This window comes from Etheostoma cragini, chromosome 12, assembly GCF_013103735.1.
Source record: "Etheostoma cragini isolate CJK2018 chromosome 12, CSU_Ecrag_1.0, whole genome shotgun sequence".
Taxonomy (NCBI): domain Eukaryota; kingdom Metazoa; phylum Chordata; class Actinopteri; order Perciformes; family Percidae; genus Etheostoma; species Etheostoma cragini.
The window spans coordinates 5133890-5152719 of NC_048418.1; the positions used below are offsets into that span (position 1 = coordinate 5133890).

General features: G+C 39.0%; 1 protein-coding gene across 1 annotated transcript in view; it reads right to left on the bottom strand.

The window, feature by feature from the left end:
• pappa2 (pappalysin 2) overlaps positions 1-18830 on the bottom strand; it is a 71005-nt gene that overhangs the window by 36878 nt on the left and 15297 nt on the right. The window contains exons 5-13 of the mRNA XM_034888016.1: positions 17213-17361; positions 14646-14785; positions 13638-13791; positions 12333-12525; positions 9643-9776; positions 6584-6766; positions 5190-5493; positions 2220-2348; positions 2036-2121 (exon numbers count right to left, since the gene is read on the bottom strand). Of these exons, the coding sequence (XP_034743907.1) occupies positions 2036-2121; positions 2220-2348; positions 5190-5493; positions 6584-6766; positions 9643-9776; positions 12333-12525; positions 13638-13791; positions 14646-14785; positions 17213-17361 (1472 nt within the window). The remainder of the gene's footprint in view (positions 1-2035; positions 2122-2219; positions 2349-5189; positions 5494-6583; positions 6767-9642; positions 9777-12332; positions 12526-13637; positions 13792-14645; positions 14786-17212; positions 17362-18830) is intronic.

An 18830-nucleotide genomic window follows, 5' to 3' on the forward strand; every position in this document is an offset into this window, starting at 1 on the left:
ACAGAAACACATCAGACATGACAGGCCTGCGATTTGAATAAAGTTTTTAAGAGAGGCGTCACCATACAAGACAAACTAGAAAAACTTCTCGCCCAATTTCAACTTGGTAGACCATTGTAGCATGGGCCCATAATTTCCCCAAATATTAGAGCGGATCCAAAACACGGGATGGATACACAAATTATTTTTTCACTTTCATTAACATTGCGAGATAGGGCACGGCCTTGACAGAGGTCTGTGCTTTCCAAGTGCCCTTCTAGTTATGGCACTAATTGTGCATGATGTTTATGTTCTCAATGCTGTCTGTCTGGCTTTACTTTGACACATTGCACTTTTTGTAAGTCAAGGTCAAAAAGGACATGTATGACGGAGACTTCGACCTTCTGCTTACAATGGAGTGTTTTGGGTAAACTCTCCTCTATGTTGTGTTGCGGAGCTTCTGTTGTGGCCTGTGTGCATGCTTCAGACACAAAGTATTGTTTTCCTGTGGTGGAATCACAAAAGTTGGGGGCCATGTGGCTTCTTTGTTTGTGTTTTGCCATGTTATGCTGCATATTTTGGTACTTTTTACTGCCTTTTTAACCACCTGGCCCAAGGTTGAAAGAGCAACATTTGACCCTGTTCTCATAGGTGAAAACTGTACATGGAGCATGGAATTTTGCAAAGAATTTACACAAGGATGGTCTGTAGATCACAACATGGCTGTGATTCTGTCATTACAAACTTAGACAAACTCCAAACAGCATGATCCATTATTAATTAATACTGTACATGCCAATTTATGTTCATTTGGATACAGATTGAAAAACGTAGTTCTAGAACAAAAAAAAGCATAAAATAGAATCTGTGGGTCAGACTTTGGTCAGCCTCAATAGGTTAATCTGTTTTCAGTATCTTGAACACTGACAAAGATGTTGTCTGGCAGTTACATGACTTACTGCACTACAAATCAACGTGTTCTTAATTGTCCCTTCATACCATAAAGTTTTGGTTATTAATTCTAAGAACACATCATGCATTCTTAGCCAAACCTCACCAAATGTTGACCCACAGTTGCTCTTTCCTAATTCTAAGCTTTTTTCAAGAAAACAAAAAACAAAAATCTAAGCTTATTGTCAAAAAAAAAAAATTACCCCCTCCCTCCCAGATGATTTGATTCTGGCGGTCAGAACTTCAAGGTGGCCTCCAATAACTTACTATAACTATGAGGTCAACAAGAAGCAAAAGAAGCAAAGGCTTAACAGCTGGTTATGATCTCTCTCACTGGGGAGAGCTGGCTGGCTGTTGCAGATTTGATAATGAAAAACGTATTACTTACTTTTGATAAAACATATCAAATTAAATAAAAAAAATGGCAACAGTGTCTCAAACACGACTGTTATTGTCAGCTAATTCTCCAAAGTGTCTGATCCAAAACCACAACATGATCTTTGATACAAATCAATACACTTCATTTATCAACATTCCCAAGCCTGTGTACATTGCTTGAAATCTTATAAAGGCCAATACTTATTTAATTAAGAAACATGCCTGACATATGTTTTGAGACAGAACAGTTACTGCTAAAAAGTGTTTTTCTGCCAGCCTGATGTCAACATAATTCAGATTTCTAAACAAGACTTGTGATTTAGCGAAGCAAAAACTTACTTTTTACCCTTCGGCTCATCTGTTTTCTCTTATGTTGCGGTGATGCTACATGGTTTGTGGAATCAGTTCAAGCCAGACGCTTTTATGTGTTGTAAATTAAATTTGATTGGCTTGTTTTTTTTCTTAATATTATTAGTGCTGCATGCTTAAATGAAAGATTTCTGCTCTTTTAAACTTAAAGTTTATATGGTGTTCATGTTTCCTATATAAGAGAGGGCAGCAATGTGGGTTTGATGTATGACAATAAAAACAAATGTGTTGCTCAACATGCTTTTGGTTTAAAATTTGAATATGTGTGTGTGTGTGTGTGTGTGTGTGTGTGTGTGTGTACCCAAGATAAACCAGAGTTGTGTTTCTTTTTGCAGAGGAGTGAATGGGGCTTACTCACCATTACATTTGAAGCCCATCTCCTTGTGGCATTTCTTAGAGCAGCCATCGCCATCCAACAGATTACTGTCGTCACACTCTTCTGTCCTACAGAGAGAACCATCGTCATCACCTTTATTTCCTAGACCATCTACATTTTCAACGTGTAATTAGTCATATTAAAACATCCACTATAGTGCACAAACCCCTGTACGAGGCCATCTCCACAGTAGGACTGCCCATGTGTGTAGAGGAGAGGTGAGGACAGGTCGCTGAGGAGACCGTCTGCTTCCACTTGGATTGTGTATTGGTATTTGTCTCCCTGCCTTACCGAGCTGGAGAGGAGAAGAGAAGAGAGAAATGATTTTGTGATTGCTTCAAATTGTAATAAAAAAAAGAAAATAATATTAATTGGCAGAATAAAAGTATTAAATTGAAGTCCAAACGTTATGTTCTTCTGAGGAGTAGTAAGCATGTTTTTACTGCTCTGTGGTACAAACTGATTATATAATCTTTACAGGCTTGTTGATTAATACCAGTGACGCATTCAATACTTGACAAAATAAGAAAGAATTACCGTATTGTGGTTATTGGTGCCAGTGTAATGCATAATGACTTAATTCTCTTGCATCATTGCTTACTTTGTGCAATGCAGAGAGGAAATATAGTGTTTGCAGTGTGTCCCCCCAACAAATCAGTTCTGCATTAATCCTGATGGATTCTGCAAACAATGGCTTATGGGATCACCGCAACAAAAGTGGAACTTGCACTTCTATTCTATTCACTATCTATTATAACCTTGCAGTATCCCATGACCTTAAAGCCCTACAGCAGGAAGTGTGTGTAACGATGCCTTGGCTCCAATGTCGGGACTATTGATCTGTTTTGGTGTGCTGTGTCTATAAAAAGAGCCTCCTCCTTGTTTCCAAGCATAGATCTACTGTGTGAAAGTTAACTACAAAAACATAGATTACTCAGTATCTGAGGCTCTGTCCAGTTTCTACAGACTCTACAAATTTCCTTTATTAATTCTGAATCAGAGATGGAATGAAGAATTTAAAAAACTCCCTCCGTCCCTATGTATCTATACTGAATCCTTATTTGGATATATCCAACCTTCTGCCACAGCTCTCTTCCTCTCTGACCTAATTGGGCTCACCATGACAAATTTCTCCTGTTGCACTCTCTACTTCTTTACGGAGACCCAGAGGTGACATGGAGGAAAAGAAAGAAGAAGAAAATTGTAGCTTACCCGCAACAAACACTGAACTCGAGATCTCGTATTTCAAACTCGAGATCTCGAGTTAAGTGATTGTCACCAGTACTTTTTTTTGTCTTCGTTTTTATTTTTCTCCTCTATGTCACCTCTGGCGCTCCATACCTCTTCCCTACACGCCTAATCCCCTTTTAAACTACTAAACAGTTTTAACAAAAAGCCTTAAGCAATTTAGTTTTGTTACAGAGAGCTAACAGGATACTAAGGAAAACTTCATTTAAATCTACAAGCTAGGGGGGTTGGGTTGTTCAACCATTTCTGTAACTTTCTGAAACTGTCCGGCTGTGCATACGTGAAACGAAGCCAGAGTTTCTAGCTACATTTTTTTCATTCTTTATACAAATATTTTCATGTGAACAAGCAAGTGCAACACTGAATGTCTTTCAGGAGAGACTAGACCCTAATAATTAAGTTTGGTGTATAAATAATTCAACACAAGAGCTGAGCAAACAATCAGAACTAGTTGATTAGACCTGTTGTCCTAACCTGTTAAAAAATGTTTGTAGTTGTTTGGAACCGCCACACTGGAGGCGGGGTGAAACACCTGCATCAAAAGTCTGGCCCTTTTGATATGTGGAAACACTATCTGAATAGGGAACAGACGGCCATCATAAGGAGTGAGGAGATGCAATATTGATTTTTAGACTTCTAGTCCTCTCTACCCATCTTTCCCTCTCTGCGTCAGCTGGTGCGGGTCACTGGTGTTCATAGCCTCTACTGCTCACATTTTGTATATATTCTAAAAAAGATATGCCTCTGATTGCGTTTCCTAACCTCTCATGTGCTGTTCTCCTTACCTCTCCTGCAGTATCTTCCACTTTTGTGCCTCTTAACAATGATGTATATCTTTTCCAATTTCCTTTCTCTCACCCCCTCTCTTCTTTTTCATCCTCTCTATTATACCGCCCTCTCTTTCTCCCTCCTTTTCCAAACTCATTGCTCTCAAACACTCTTCTCCTCAGATCAACCCCTCTCTGCCCTCCTCAGTCCCACATAACTCAATTCCCACCGGTTCTTACATCTTTTTGCACTTAGACACAGCTTGTGTAACATACAATATGTGCTCCCTGAAAAATAAACTGTTTTTGAAGCTGTGTCTACCTAACATCCACCCTGCTCTGTAAAATAGCAACAGCTTCTCAGAAACCCAAAATGTTCTTTAATCGTATGACACAACTGTTATATCCTGGCAGCTATTTGGTAAGATAAAGAAAGCTTACGGCTTTAAATGTGGATTCTGGAAAACATTTTGACACCCCACAATACATAACAGGACAGTGTACAATGTTATACAACTTAGTCCCAAAACCTTCTCATGCTTTTGATTGAGTATATGCTTGTTGAAACAGATTTGGATTAGTAGCCACAACTCGCCATCCCCATGTTGGAAACATTTGCCTTCTGAACTTTTCAAACAGAACCAGACACCTGAGAGACAGATAACTCTTTTTACCCTCAGTCTTATTTTCCTCTGTGGCTGCTGATGTCCTACAAGACAGTATGTGTGTGTCTATGTGTGTTTGTGTATGTACCCGGTTTTAGTAGTTGGCACAGCCAACATGTTATAAATATTCATCTACACCTGAGAGAAAACCAGACTCAGGAACTAGCCTTAGGGGCAATCCCGGGTATTTTAGGGTGGATTGGACAGAAAAACAACACACCTTTTAATTCCCATTACATATTGCTATTACCTACCTGTTTGGGGCTAATTCTCAAGCTGGGGGCTTTATTAAAATGTGTGTAGTGTACTAAAGGGCTGAGAATAAATCAAAGAAATTAGCTTTAATTACAGAAAAAATGAAAACATGGCCATCAGGGAATCTTACTACAATTTAACTGAAGTAAGAGAAAGTAAATAAAAGAGTTTGCATCTACAAACACAGCATTTAGCATCTACCTGTCAGTGAATGTCTGCTGGGTCTGAGGTGAGGGGGATTTGCTGGTGAAGGGCGGCTGCCGCTGAATCCTGTACAGCAAAGGTTGGCAGCCGGTGCACATAGGGCTGCCGGGGCCTGAAGACAACATGGCAGCGTCGATCTCCATCTTCTCATCAAAGGTGCAGAGTTTTATGGCAGTGATGGCAGTGTTGTGGGTGTTGAGGCGCAAGGTCAGGGGCATGTCGCAGAAGACGTGCTGGGGTCCGAGGTTAATGCTTTTCCCCGTGTCTGTTATCAGCTCGATGTTAGCTATGGATGGGTTGTCTGTGACGAGGAAAGACAGACAGACATTCAAACTTTTGTGTCTCTCAACAATGATCATTTCAAATTTCCTTTGTCTCACCCCCTCTCTTCTTTTTCATCCTCTCTGTATTATCATGTTATGCTGGCTATGGCTGGGTTGTCTGTGACAAGGAAATACAGACAGATATGTCAGCTGTTATTTCTGTCACTTTGAATTTCAATGTCAAGCTGTGTTTTACACCAACTGAGTAAGGGTTATATCTGGAGACCAGAATTTTACACATATTTATGTATACATATATATAAATGTACAATGGTACGTGACAGGTGGTTTTCTAGCATTTCTCATGAGTAAGCACAGTTGCCCCTCACATTTATAAAGAGAATAAGAGAGTGGCCTCTTACACAGCATTGTAAAAGTGAGTGCATTTTGAAGCATTCAGCTAAAGAAGACCTTCCATATTCCCCTCCACCGAAGAAACCACGTTCTTCAGAAATTAAAGATTAGATCAGAGTCAAAATTGATCTGGCGTGATAGAGAGCCTTATGAGCTGCTAAAGGGCTCTAACATGACTCTGAGCTGGCTTTTATCTTGCGAAGGGAGGGGGAGGTGTGGCCAACACGCCTGTCTATTTTGGTCTGAGATGCTGGTTCTCAGGTGCAACATTTAGTTGTTCTTAAAGTCGTATATACAACTTATTAAAAGGTTTAGGGCTTTGTATAAGTCCCAAGCAGGGCCTTAAATTAACACCCGACCACCTGCCAAATACATGTAAATTTTGCAACTGGCGGGTAACACTGTCAATCTACCTGCCACGTTGGTGGGTAGCCAATGAGAATTGAGTGATTCTTCTTAAGTGACACTTAACTATCGGTAAGCAGGATATGCAGTTGCTTAAGGGCCCAGACCAATCAGGGACCCGCATCACTGGAAGACATTAATTGACAGCCGGGGCCCCCTATCACATTTTTGACAATCCCAGTAGTCCCACGTGCAGCCACTGACCAAGCGGGAGCAAGAACGGGTCAAATTGGATGTGTGCGTAAAAAGGATTTGCAAAAAAATAGTGCAATTTGATACATCTGACAAATCAATCTGAGTCACACTTACTTAAAGAGATGTAGGTGACCCAGAGGGTAAGTGCATGTGGAACCATTGGGTGCAGGAACCTTAGTGTGAGGGTGCAACCAGCCGTGTCAGGACATGGCGAGGTCACATTAGTGTCATAAAGACTGAGCTCAGGACTCCAAGCCTGGAGACTTGGATCACAGGGCAGCTCCACATCTGGGGGGCCTGGGGATCAATTACATCATACAGACACACACAATGGTATTAATGTATTCAAAAGGGCTCTCAATGACTTCATCCATTTGATAACCGCAAAAGCTGGGAACAAGCCATGTAAAGCCCAATCATAATCCTGATTCAGCCATGAAAATTAAAATAGAAAACCATTGACAGTGGACATGGACATCTCCATTTCCTATTAACACACACACACACAGCAGTACATAGGCTGTGTGTGTTGTAGTCTAACAACCTGTATATCAGATTTGGTGGACCGTGACTCATGGATAACTCTTAATTGCCAACTATTTGATCTTTCATTTATTACATATTGCATGGCTGGTATTACTTTGAACTATTTAAGGCACTGAAACCGTATTTTCTTTATCAGTTCATTACTATAAAGGAGGGGATCCTACATGAATGCACAACATTCAGCCAAAATGTTGGCTGAGACATTTCTGTATTTTATTTTTGTCAGTGTTCACGCTGGTATGAAGTAGCGGAGCTCAGTTGGAAAAAAAAAAAAGTGATGAAATGTATTTCTGTGTGCCTAACAAAATGTAGCAATATTTAAATATGATGGGAGTTGGATGACGTTTTACTTATGTTGCTAGGGAGATACCACTGCTAATCAAATCTGATCAGACACACCCCATGGTCCTGATGAAGCCAATTAGTTGAGTTTTTAGTCTTAATAAATTATACTCCCAGTAAGGAGAGGTTAACTTATTTCTGTGGTGTCCTGCCTTGTCCGCAACATGTCTTGTCCACTTCTGTGTCGCAGTGGCCAATTTAACACATTAAACAGTATTACATTTAACAGCAGACTTGTTCACATTAGTAACAAGAGAGAGCAGAATTATTTCAGTTGAGGAAAAAAAGCGCCATGCCCTCTTATTTCAAATATGGCCAACGCAGCAGTAACCACCATTACACCAGGCAAAATTTGTTTTTAATTGTTACATTGTTACAAAGGAATCCCGTTACGGTAGTTTTATAATCAGCTGTGTCTCAGAAAGCCAAATAAAATCAGGATGTTAATGAGGTGTTACATATTTCACACCCACTGTGAAAGATAACACCAGGTAAATGATGTCCAGATTTTCCCAAGTAGGCCTAAACGTGAACCAAAACTGTAACTTTATTATTTCCAGTGGATGATCAAGAACATTGATAATAGTTTGCATCCGTGTTCCCCGAATGTTTTGACGCCTACCGTATGCCAATGTTCATTCTCCTGTACAGGTATTGACAGTTTAATCTACTCTCTGCAAAATACAGTACATTAAACAAAATGATGCACCTACTTTAAAACAAGCTTTTCAAACAATTTAGGATTTTTTTGTATTATGGTTACCAACCCTGCCTATAATGCTTTAATGCAGCATAAAAACACTTTTCTCATATTTCTCAACATGAGCGCCGGCTCCTGAAACAGGCCAAGGTGTGCCTTAAAACTCTAACCAGTCAAGATTTTGGCACAGGCAACATTTTTAACGACAATTTTGCCAACAGTGTTTTGCCAATAAACTTGTAAAAGTGTTTTGTGTTGCCAGCTATGATATCCGCATTGAATTTGTCTAACTTCCCCTCTCACTTTCCCTGCTGAAGCCAAATCGCCCATCTCCATGGTTGACAAAGTGACCCTGCACAGCATTGTCTTTAGAAGTGGGAAAGTGAAAAGGGAGCCAGGGAAGCCAGCAGACTGGCTGTCTCCTAAGCTGTGTGCATACCACTGTTTAGGGTAAGACTGTAATTGACTCTTAATCATCATTATGATCCCCGCAGCGAAAGAGAGGCAGCCGTAATCCCCCCGTTCCTACTCGCCGCTTGTTTTCAAAGCATAAATTCCAGCAGAGGATTTCCACATATTTGGGTAGAGTTTCCATGGAGGAAAAGGAAAAGTGTTATTGTGTTTGTAAGGTATTTCATTCTCTTTCTGAATCTCAATTTCTCTCTATTTGCTTTCTTGTGTTCCTTGATTTTTTCTCCTCACCCTATATGTCATGGCAAAGGAAACCGGACTTCTGTAGAAATGATGATTGGAATAACAAGGAACATGCGCTTTTATGAAGAATTATGTTTGAAAGTACAGTGCTACAAGATACACTTTTTGGGGGCTTTTTGTTTATGACTGAGGTTTAATGTTTGAACAGCACCCAAACATTACCCAGAGTAGACGGTTTGCCTAATAATCCTTGTTCTCGCTTTGGCTAAAATAAGACAGAGACAGAGAGAGGTCTGTAGCTGAGTGCAATTATTGTTTAATGATTTTCTGCTTTTCTGCTTTTTCCTCTTCCAAGAGCCATTAGCCTTGCACGCACCTGAAATTTACAGGGAAGAGGTTTGTGTGTGTGTGTGTGTGTGTGTGTGTGTGTGTGTGTGTGTGTGTTTGTAGAGGAGGGGGTAGATCTGCTCTGTGGAAACCAGAGACAGAAGTAGAACTCAAGGACACAAACTCAAACCTGAAACCGCCACATTCCTCACTGTCAATAATTGTTGACAGAAGAGTTTATCGGACAAAGAACTTAGTCAGCTATAGATTTTAGGGTGAAAAGATGAGTTATAATTTACCACTACCGGTTTAAACTTGGCCATTATTTACTTGAATGAATTCCAATAGTTGAAAAATAATCTATGTTGATCAAGGATCAAGTAATTAATTACTAACAAACACCCTCAACTCAAAGGGTTCATAACAGAGTTGCGGCTTTACATTCAGCTCCATAAATCTCTCACGCTGGATTGAGGAAGGATTATATTAATAATAAGTGAATCCTGACACAATATTCTAGATTTTGTTGGTACATTTAAAAAGAAAATAATCCTCTTTATTTAAGACACGTACACACACACATACACAGGGATTTTTGACTGACCAACTGCCTCCTCGGGTGTCCAGTAGCCTGACGTGTCACAGATGCGTGGTGAGGTAGCCTCGGAGGCGTACTGGTGGAAAACACCGTCTTTCTCACAGTCTCCACAGTTGATACCAGACACATGGATGGAGGAGCTGGGACAAAGGAAACAGAGTTGCTGATTATTGATATATCACACTTTGTCTTTTGCTTGTCCCAACAAGGCAAATATTTTATCTAAACTAGGGCTGTTAGGGCTGCAATATTTCAAAGCTTTGGAGCTTCATTCTATGCCCAGAATTCTATTCATTATGCCCATATTGGATTATACTGCTGGCATGTATTTAGTTTGACAAAAAAAATTAATTATATTTTTTAAAGAAAATTGATTTAATTAGTTTGATTCAGCTATGATCTAAGTATTTGATTCAGATGATCTAATTAACAACTTTATCCAATTTTAAGGTTTTTGTTTGTGGATTTCTATTCTCTTTTTTGAGTGGGGAGGTTAAAGATGTCAACAATATATGTAAAATATGACAACAGACATTCCAAGCTTAATTCAAAACCTCAATAGAAGCTTTGATTGTAAAAACATGAAATTCTAAATTTGCTGACTTGTGGAGGAGTTTATTTGAGGCTACAGTAGCAACATTACATGAACATGTTACATTGGGCCAACAACATTTCATTTTTAAAGGCTCCAAATTGGGCTAAAAAATGCAGCCTTATTCTGCCAAGAATTGGAGTGCACCTCTATTACTAAAGTAGTCATAGGACCAGGTAAACATATTTTCCAATGATCTTTTGGGATCAGATGATATTGAAATATTTTTTTACCAAGGACACACAGATAGAAGTGAGAAGGCTATAGCACAATTCTACAGCATGGATTTCAAACATTAAGCAATGCTTTGCTGGCGCTCCATTTATGCAAGCCGTGCAGAGCTCCATGTACATGACATTCAAAAAGGAAAGGGTCCATGTTTTAGAGGGCTGACAGATCATTTAGAATCAAAACATTGACAGTAAGATGTAAATGCATGGATGAATATTGGTTGCAATATTGTTCCAGAACTGACCAACAGGACAGCAGTTCCAGATCATGTGAAGATATGTACTTTGACCTTTTAGTGGGCAGAAAGGGCATAATGGGCTGTTCATTATTTTTATGTGATGCATTTTCACAGGGGTGAGATATGTCCTATAAATGAAATTGTAGTGAATCTGCTGATGGTCTGGATTCTGTAATACTTCTGGAATGTTAGACCATACATCATGCTAGTCAAGATCAATACTCAGGCCTGGACAATCGCAAACCCAGATCCTCTCAATAGGAAGGCCAAAGCAGCCAGATATCACCAAGAACTGATAAAGGGGGTGGCAGTAGCTCAGTCCCTAGGGAGTTGGGTTGGGAACCGGAGGGTCACTGGTTCAAGTCCCCGTATGGCCAAAAAGTAGGGAGTGTGGATTGGAGGCTGGAGAGATGCCACTTCACCTCCTGGGCACTGCCAGGTGCTGTTGAGCATGTTACTGTAGGGTGCTGGTTTAGCTGGCAGCCCACTCACTCTGACATCTTAAGTCACAGCCCTTATCTTTCCAGACAAATTTAGATACTGCTGATTGTGATTTAAGCCATTAACCAGAAGGTAGCATTGAGCTCACAAAATGAATTCTAGGTAAAACATTCATTTTAACCACAGAGCTAAGGGCTTGAATCAACATGGAGAGACCCATAGACCCAGAGATTAAGAAAAACCAAGAGTTCATGTTCATCAGGCAGTTGTTTTAATCCTAATCTTCTTCCATGATGTTCCCCGCGATAGAGTCCGAGGCACCGGCCATCTCCGTGGCAACAGGATGATGGGAAGCAGTCGAGTTCACGTAATCTTCAGCATCCTTAGCGTACCCTTGACTTGTGCTGAATTCATGGTTTGGTAGAAGGCTTGGCGCCGCTTGACCGAGAAGTTGCTGTTGTCCAGGGAAAAGTGAATCTTTGTGCCTCCAACCATGGGTTGAGATTTCTGCACAGCCTGTAGGGGCCTGGTTGTGTAGGGGAGGTTAGTAGTGGTGTTTTACTTTGAGCTATCACAGTAAATTCAGTGGACTCTCATAATCTCGATCTCAACATCTGCTAATGTTGGAAACCACTAAGGCAGGGAGTATGAGAGATTTTGAATGGCATCAGAGCCTTCTAGCCCCTCTTTCAGCACAACGATGCAGATGTTGCGTCTTCGGTTTCTGTCCATATGTGCTGGATTCCCCTCCAGCTCTTGAAAACATGGCCATGGCTGTTAAGAGTACTTGAGTTGCTTTTCAGGGCAGTTTTTAGATTGTCCACATCAAATCTGATAGAGCCAAGGCTTGTAGTGAGAGATGCTAGCTGGGCATGGATAGCAGTTAGCTTCTTTTCATTGTCAATCCCCATCAGTTGAATCTGAGAAAAACGTGTTTGAGGTAGCTGTTCTGTTTCTGCAATAGTGCCTCTGCAATGGCATCTGTGTCACAGGGTTGGGTTTTGTTCTTGTTTGCCATTCTGCTTTAAATGACTATTGAGCACAAACTGATCGAATATTGGAGTTGCAACCATATAACACAACTATTTGGCAAAATTGGGCCACAAGCTATACCTTGAAAAGTCTATCTTGTGACTCTAATTTGGTGTATACTTTGAAGAGGTAAATAATTAGGATTAAGCCATGCAATCATACCTCTGATAGAGTGGTCCCCTCAAAGGCGGTAGCCAATAGATAGAGACAGAATCCGGACTCTGGTCTGTCACTATGGGGGCCAAAGGAATGGGAGCAAGTTGCTGGTCCATTAGCCACTTCTGATAGACTAAGTCAAGGTAACAGTGCATCCGGGCCACTTGGTTGGGAGTGAAATGGTTGGTGCAGTTGTCATCTGATCGAGTGCAATGGAAATAAAAAGTTGAGGCAATCATGATGAATCACGTTAAAACAGGAGCCTCCATCTAATTTCAGTGCTAATCACATGGCTGAAAATAATTAGGTTTATTGTAGACATGAGGAGAGGAGGTAAAATAACATCCTGTGAACACAACAGCAATGTCCTTAATGAACCTTTCAGAGTGCACGCAACTAAATGTGAGTATATCAGACAATGAAATTACTAAATGATTATATCATTCTGCTCCTAAAATAGATAGGTGTGGGATGTTTGAGCAAAAACATTTAAATGTGAAAATAACCTATTCCCTGATTTTCCTGACTTAAAGCATGATAATCCAGTACTATCTAAATACACTGACATCAGAAATAGTTCATTTTAACTCTGTTTTGTCAGATTAATTATGACTATAATTAATTATTGTTATTTACTGTATATTATTTAAGGTAAACCCATTATAAATTAACTCAAATAAAACAGCTCAGACTCACAAAAAATTGAAAAAGTATAAAAAGCTAGTTATTTGTGTGCAGGGCTCCCACACCTTCCTATACATCGATTTCAATGACTTACTTTTCCAGAACCAATTTCCTCAAATTCAACTGTTTGTAGTGGGTTTAGCTATTTTGGCCGAAATTATAAGCTGAGGAAATGTGTCTGTCCGTTGGATGGAGAGGACAGTGAGGTTGTTGTGTTTTTTTGCGGTTCCTACCCTAATTCTAGGCCTAGGAAATGTGTCTGTCAGTTGGGAACATAGCTCTGCATGAGCACGGGCTTCTATGACTGTCAATATAGTCATTATATAACGTTAGCTACTCCGCTGTGCTGTAAAGAAATGTCTGGCTATGTGAGGCAAGCGTCTAGCAACGTTGTTGTGCATCCTGCGGTTTCAGCCTGGCAACCTCCGTGAACTTCCAATTTGAGGAGGAGTGGGTTGGGGAGATGACTCTCTCTCCAGAATTTTGAATTTTTACAGCAGAAACTATTTTAAACACCAGCTGTCGGTATTACATATTGCACCTTCAAGTAAAAAAAAAAAAGATGTCTGACAGTACGCTTACTGTTAATTACAAGTAAGTAAAGTAAAGAATGTTTATTGACTGTACCTGTGTAACTCATGTAATTGCTATAAGGTGTGTTTTGGTACATAGCGACTCCACAGGTATCACTGACGGCTCCAGGATCATGGCACGCTTTGGATTTGGGTGTTGGTGCAGTGTCAGCACATAGATCTCCTGTCTCCATGGATGGGGTGGTCTCCTGCAAGTGCATATGACATTACTACTTGCAAATGATCACAAGAGAGTGAAAAGCTCTATCCAGGGAGGCATGTCTACAGACGGCAGAAGGAGTACACACAGACAACCCCCTCTTAGTTGCTGCTTAACCCAACTTTGTTGTCTTCGCGTCAAAATCAACACTTTTGTTGGCGCTTTTTATCAATGTTTTTGTCCCTATTTCAACACTTCTGATGCTTTTATTCAATGTTTGTCACTTGTTTTGCCATTTTCAACACTATTAACTTTAGTTTTACTGTTGTTTTTTGAATTTATGGTCAATAAACCTCATTTTTAGGAAATTATACCTAATGTCTGAGTTAGAAAAGCAGAAATTGGGAATTATTTAGACTAAAATTAAAGGTATGTATGTTGACTGGAATATGTCAACATTTACTCAATACTATTTCAAAAGTGCTTCAATTTTTTTTCAAATGCTATTAAATTGAATAAGACACCACAACATTAATGCAAGTAGAGATTTGTACTTGCTAAAGAGCGTTTAGGGGAATCAATCATGTTATTTTGGGTATAAACAATTGGATAATTAAAAAGAACATTGATTTATCAAAACAGGTCAATTTGACCCAAGGACAACACAAGGGTTAAAGTATAGTTTAAATAATTGAAAAGCACATTGCAAGCGTAGACATGACAACTTTAGATAGACACTTTCCCACATAAAGCAGCATTTGGGATAAGGCAACAAACTGTATGACACAGAACAATAACATTTGTTTAAGAAAAAAGAAGTAAATAAAGTACAGCTTTGAGTAGAGTCCTTTGTCACCTTTGTCACATAAGTATCATCAAGAGGAAAAGATTTAAAAGTCCTACCTGACATGGGTCATCACAGGAGTCTCGCTCGCTTACTCCCTTAAATACATGGTACAGTCCAAAGATGTGGCCCATCTCATGGATCATGGTCTTGTGGTGGCCCATGGTACCGAAATAGGACGGGTTTAGCACCATCCCACCTGAGTACAAAAGATAAAATTCACAGTAAATATGCCTATTTTAGTCTTTTGATAATATATGAAATAAAGTAAATATAGTTTTAGTTTCAAATTAAAAGTTATGTGAGCCTTCACTAGGTTCAAATCTAAAATTGCACTCACTGTCAAGACTGTAACACCTTCAACAGGCGAACAGGTTTAGTGCCCTTTGGCAACACAATAAATAATAGGAAATCCCCAGACTTGGCTACTGTTCCGTGACTTAAACAGGAACCCGTGTTCAGATCTATTACCCATGTAGAATTGTTTTTTGATAAGATTTTAGAAGCACCCAACAAAAACAACAGATGTGATGATGCGGTCGAAGTCCAAATTCTAACTACCAGCTGTGTGGCTATTCAAATCCAGTTATACTCTCTGCAACAGAAATTCCAAAAGAGAAACAGACCTTCATTGTAAAACGACTAAGTACTGTGAAATTTAAAACCAGTTAGGAGTTAAGTAAAACTTTAGTATTGTAAACCAGAAACAAGAGAGAAAAGGAAACAGGATACTGTAAGGTTGCTACAGGTGCAATATACCATTTTTTCTCGCTTGAATAAAGGAATGCTCTGCAGAAACCTTGTAGTCACCATTTTGCCTCATTTTCCTAACAGCTGGCACATTTCACCACTGTCTTACCAGAATATGTTTCATCGCTTCAAACAATGCCAATACAAATGCATTCAAATAGTAAATATATATTCTTTACTTGACATTTTTTACATATGAAGATTTACATTTGTCATCATATTTATGTCTTCACCCTAAAAGACAAATCCTTAATTTGAATAGTGAAAAGGGAATCCCCTGAATAAATGAGTCTTTTTTATTAAATCAACTTTCTTTAATGAATAGGCTTTAACTTGTCCGTTTCGTCAACATGTAGGCAGCAGGCTGATCCAATTAGGGCAGTAAATATTAATAAAATGATTAAGAAATAATAAAGAAAGAGAATTCTGTCAGTATTTTAATGAATACATTCTAGACATTTCGTACTATAAAAACTCAAATTGAATTAGAAAATTAAAGACTAAATTAAAATCCTTACCAACGTGTTCCAAATATAGCAATTTTAAAATCAGGCATGGTTTAGGGGCTATGGTGAATGGTGAATTCTTGGAAAAATGGCCTTTAAGTGGATAAGCAGGTTTTCTGCAGCATGCTGTTAATCGCAGAATCAAGAACAGACATTAAAGTTATTAGTTTTCTAATTAGAAACAGTGAGTTCAGTTATGAAGATATGGAACAATAAAGACATTAAAAAACAGGGCCTCCGGAGACAACTTGTTATCCACTAACATTTTTAAAAAGGGACAGATGCTGAGAAACTGAAACAAATGTCATGTGGGAGACGTTCAGTAGATAACTAAAGTCAACAGTTTTGTTAAAAAATATAGCATCTACTCTGACAACAGAAGTAAAAACAACCTTGCATCTAATTTTCAAAATTGTTGTCAACTCATACGGTTGATGCTGGTGCTAATATATACACTTTTGTTTAATTGAGCAGGTTTTGCTTTGATTATATTTTATGAGCATTTTTTCAACAAAAATGTCTTTGGAAATTTGTGCCTGAGAATTTGATGTGTGCATTGTGGACATGAAACTTCATCTGCATGTTTTGCCTATAAGGTTGCAGCAAATAATTACTTATTTTTTAATTAATATTTGTGGCTAATTAATTATTTTTGGATGCAGGGATTCACAAGGTGATGGAAATCTAACAGTATTTCACACATTTTGTATGTTACAGGGCCTTCTAAATTCTTCCAGTGAGACATTTTCAGGAAAATGCTTTTACTTGAGCTACATCCCATGTGTCTCACTACTTTTTACTAGCAAACGAAAATTCTGTAAATAAAATAACAGCTGGCATGTATTCATGGGTGGCAACAATGGTACAGAGCCCACAATGGTCATGTCAATTTTATTGATATAGCCCAATATCACAAATTTGCCGCTGGTGGCTTCACAGTCTGTACAGCACCTTCTTTCTTTTTTTGACCCTTGCTTAGGATAAGGAAAAATTCCCTAAAGAAGTCTTGTAACGAGCCCAAGCAGCTTGTGCTTGCTTGTTTGTTTGTTTAGCTGTTGTTGGGTTAATAAGCCTTTTCCACTGGAAAGGGGCCTAATGATTAGAAGAGGAAAGAGGCAATGTGCCGGGAAAATCTCTGCCAACCCCAATTGCTCTCCCCATCTCGTTTGGATACCACCAAAGTAGTCAACAAAGAATGGAGGGCAAGTAAAGATTTAAAGGGATGGATAATCAGAGGAAGAGAACAGGGTAAAAAAAAAGAGAAAATAATGTCAAATTGGTAAAGGAGGAGAGAGAAAAAGAAAGACAGAAAAGGGCATAAAGATAGATAACAGATTAAAATACATATGGTTAGATGCAATCTAATTTACCTTGGTGGGTTAGAGCCTCCTTTGACCATGGCCAGGTTGCTGCTCCTGCCAGTTCTTCACGCACCGAGTTGCTGGCAAAGAAAACATTGAGTGTGTCAGTGCCACTCAGGTGTAGCTCCTCCTTTAGCTCTTTCACACTCAAATAGGCCCTGCAGAAATTAAAAAAAGACAAAAACATGAAAATATTAGACATAGAATACTATTATCATATTTTCAAAGGTCCCATGTTGTAAAAAGTTAGATTTCCATCTTTTATTATTATTATAAAGCTGAGGTTGCAATGTAAATACTCATCCCATTCTCACTCCCAACTCGTAAAAATATGAGCGCTTGATCAGTGTCTCTCAGCGTCAGATAGGATGCAATAAAAATATGTGGTTACTGTTCTGAAAATAAACCTGGCCATATACCGTAACTTACATTATATATGTAGCTACAGACAGAAGCAAAATGAGCTACATACATTATTTAAGCATAGCGTAACGTTGTGCTAAATGGTTATGTGTTCTTTTTACTAAAACAGATAAGGGAAATAACTAGGAAATTTCCTAAAACATAGCATAAGAAATGCTTCAACATTTTTGAAAATACACCTGCTGACTACCGGAAGTTGAAAGAGTTTGAGAGCTTTTCCGGACGTATTTAGCCTAGCTTAGCACTGGTAATGGAGAAAACTGCAAGCATAATTTATGAGAGAAAGTTTGCTTTTAAACAGCTCCAAAACTGTACCTTGTAAACTAGCAAGATAGCCACAAAACATCCACAAGTCACAACTGTTTCTTTCTTCAGAGTTAGCTAGGAAAGTTGGCTAAGCTACCAACTTCACAAACAAAACAGGACAACAGGGGTGCTGCGTGCCATAACATAGTTAGCTATTGTCAGTAAGTAGGTCTACGCTCTAGTCCGCACAGTTAACTTACCCACAGACCCCAGTTTTATTCTTACCACATGAGTTAAAGGTCCTACACAGCCATTGCCCCCTCACACAGGTGTTTTCACTTATGTAGCCTGATTAGACCTCTTCTCAGGACACTTTAGGCATGTTAGACTGTGATTGATTAGCATCTCCTGTTTGTTTTGTTGCTCTTGTTACAGATGTATGTTGTGTTGTGTAATTTAAACTACTTGTTTAAATGACAACAGGTTTGACCATTAAATACAGTAGTCTACATGGAGTATACGACTGCAAATGTGAATATTACAGCTTTTGAGTTAGGCTGGCTAAATTTCAGGGGAAAATATGCTAGCTGTTATGCTAAAATAAGAGAAAAATGACTACCAGATGCAAATAGATTACATCTTGACACATATCTCACAAAATGAAAGAAAACAACTGTACTTCCCATAATTTTAAAATATATCTTATTATGTATCTTATTAAGTATCTTATTATTATAAAATGTATCAATTAGACAAGTGAGACATAATTTCTGTTCAAGGCAATGCAATTTAGTCCTGTGAGAGTGAATTTAGATATGTATTTTCTGTGGGCATCTCTTCAGCAGAAGGCAGTTTGCTTCAATCCAACAACATATTTTTCTGCACAGTATGTAGCCATCTAATCATACTTGTTTGAATTGGTCAGGGTACCTCAAACCGCCTCACCCCCCCCCCCCCC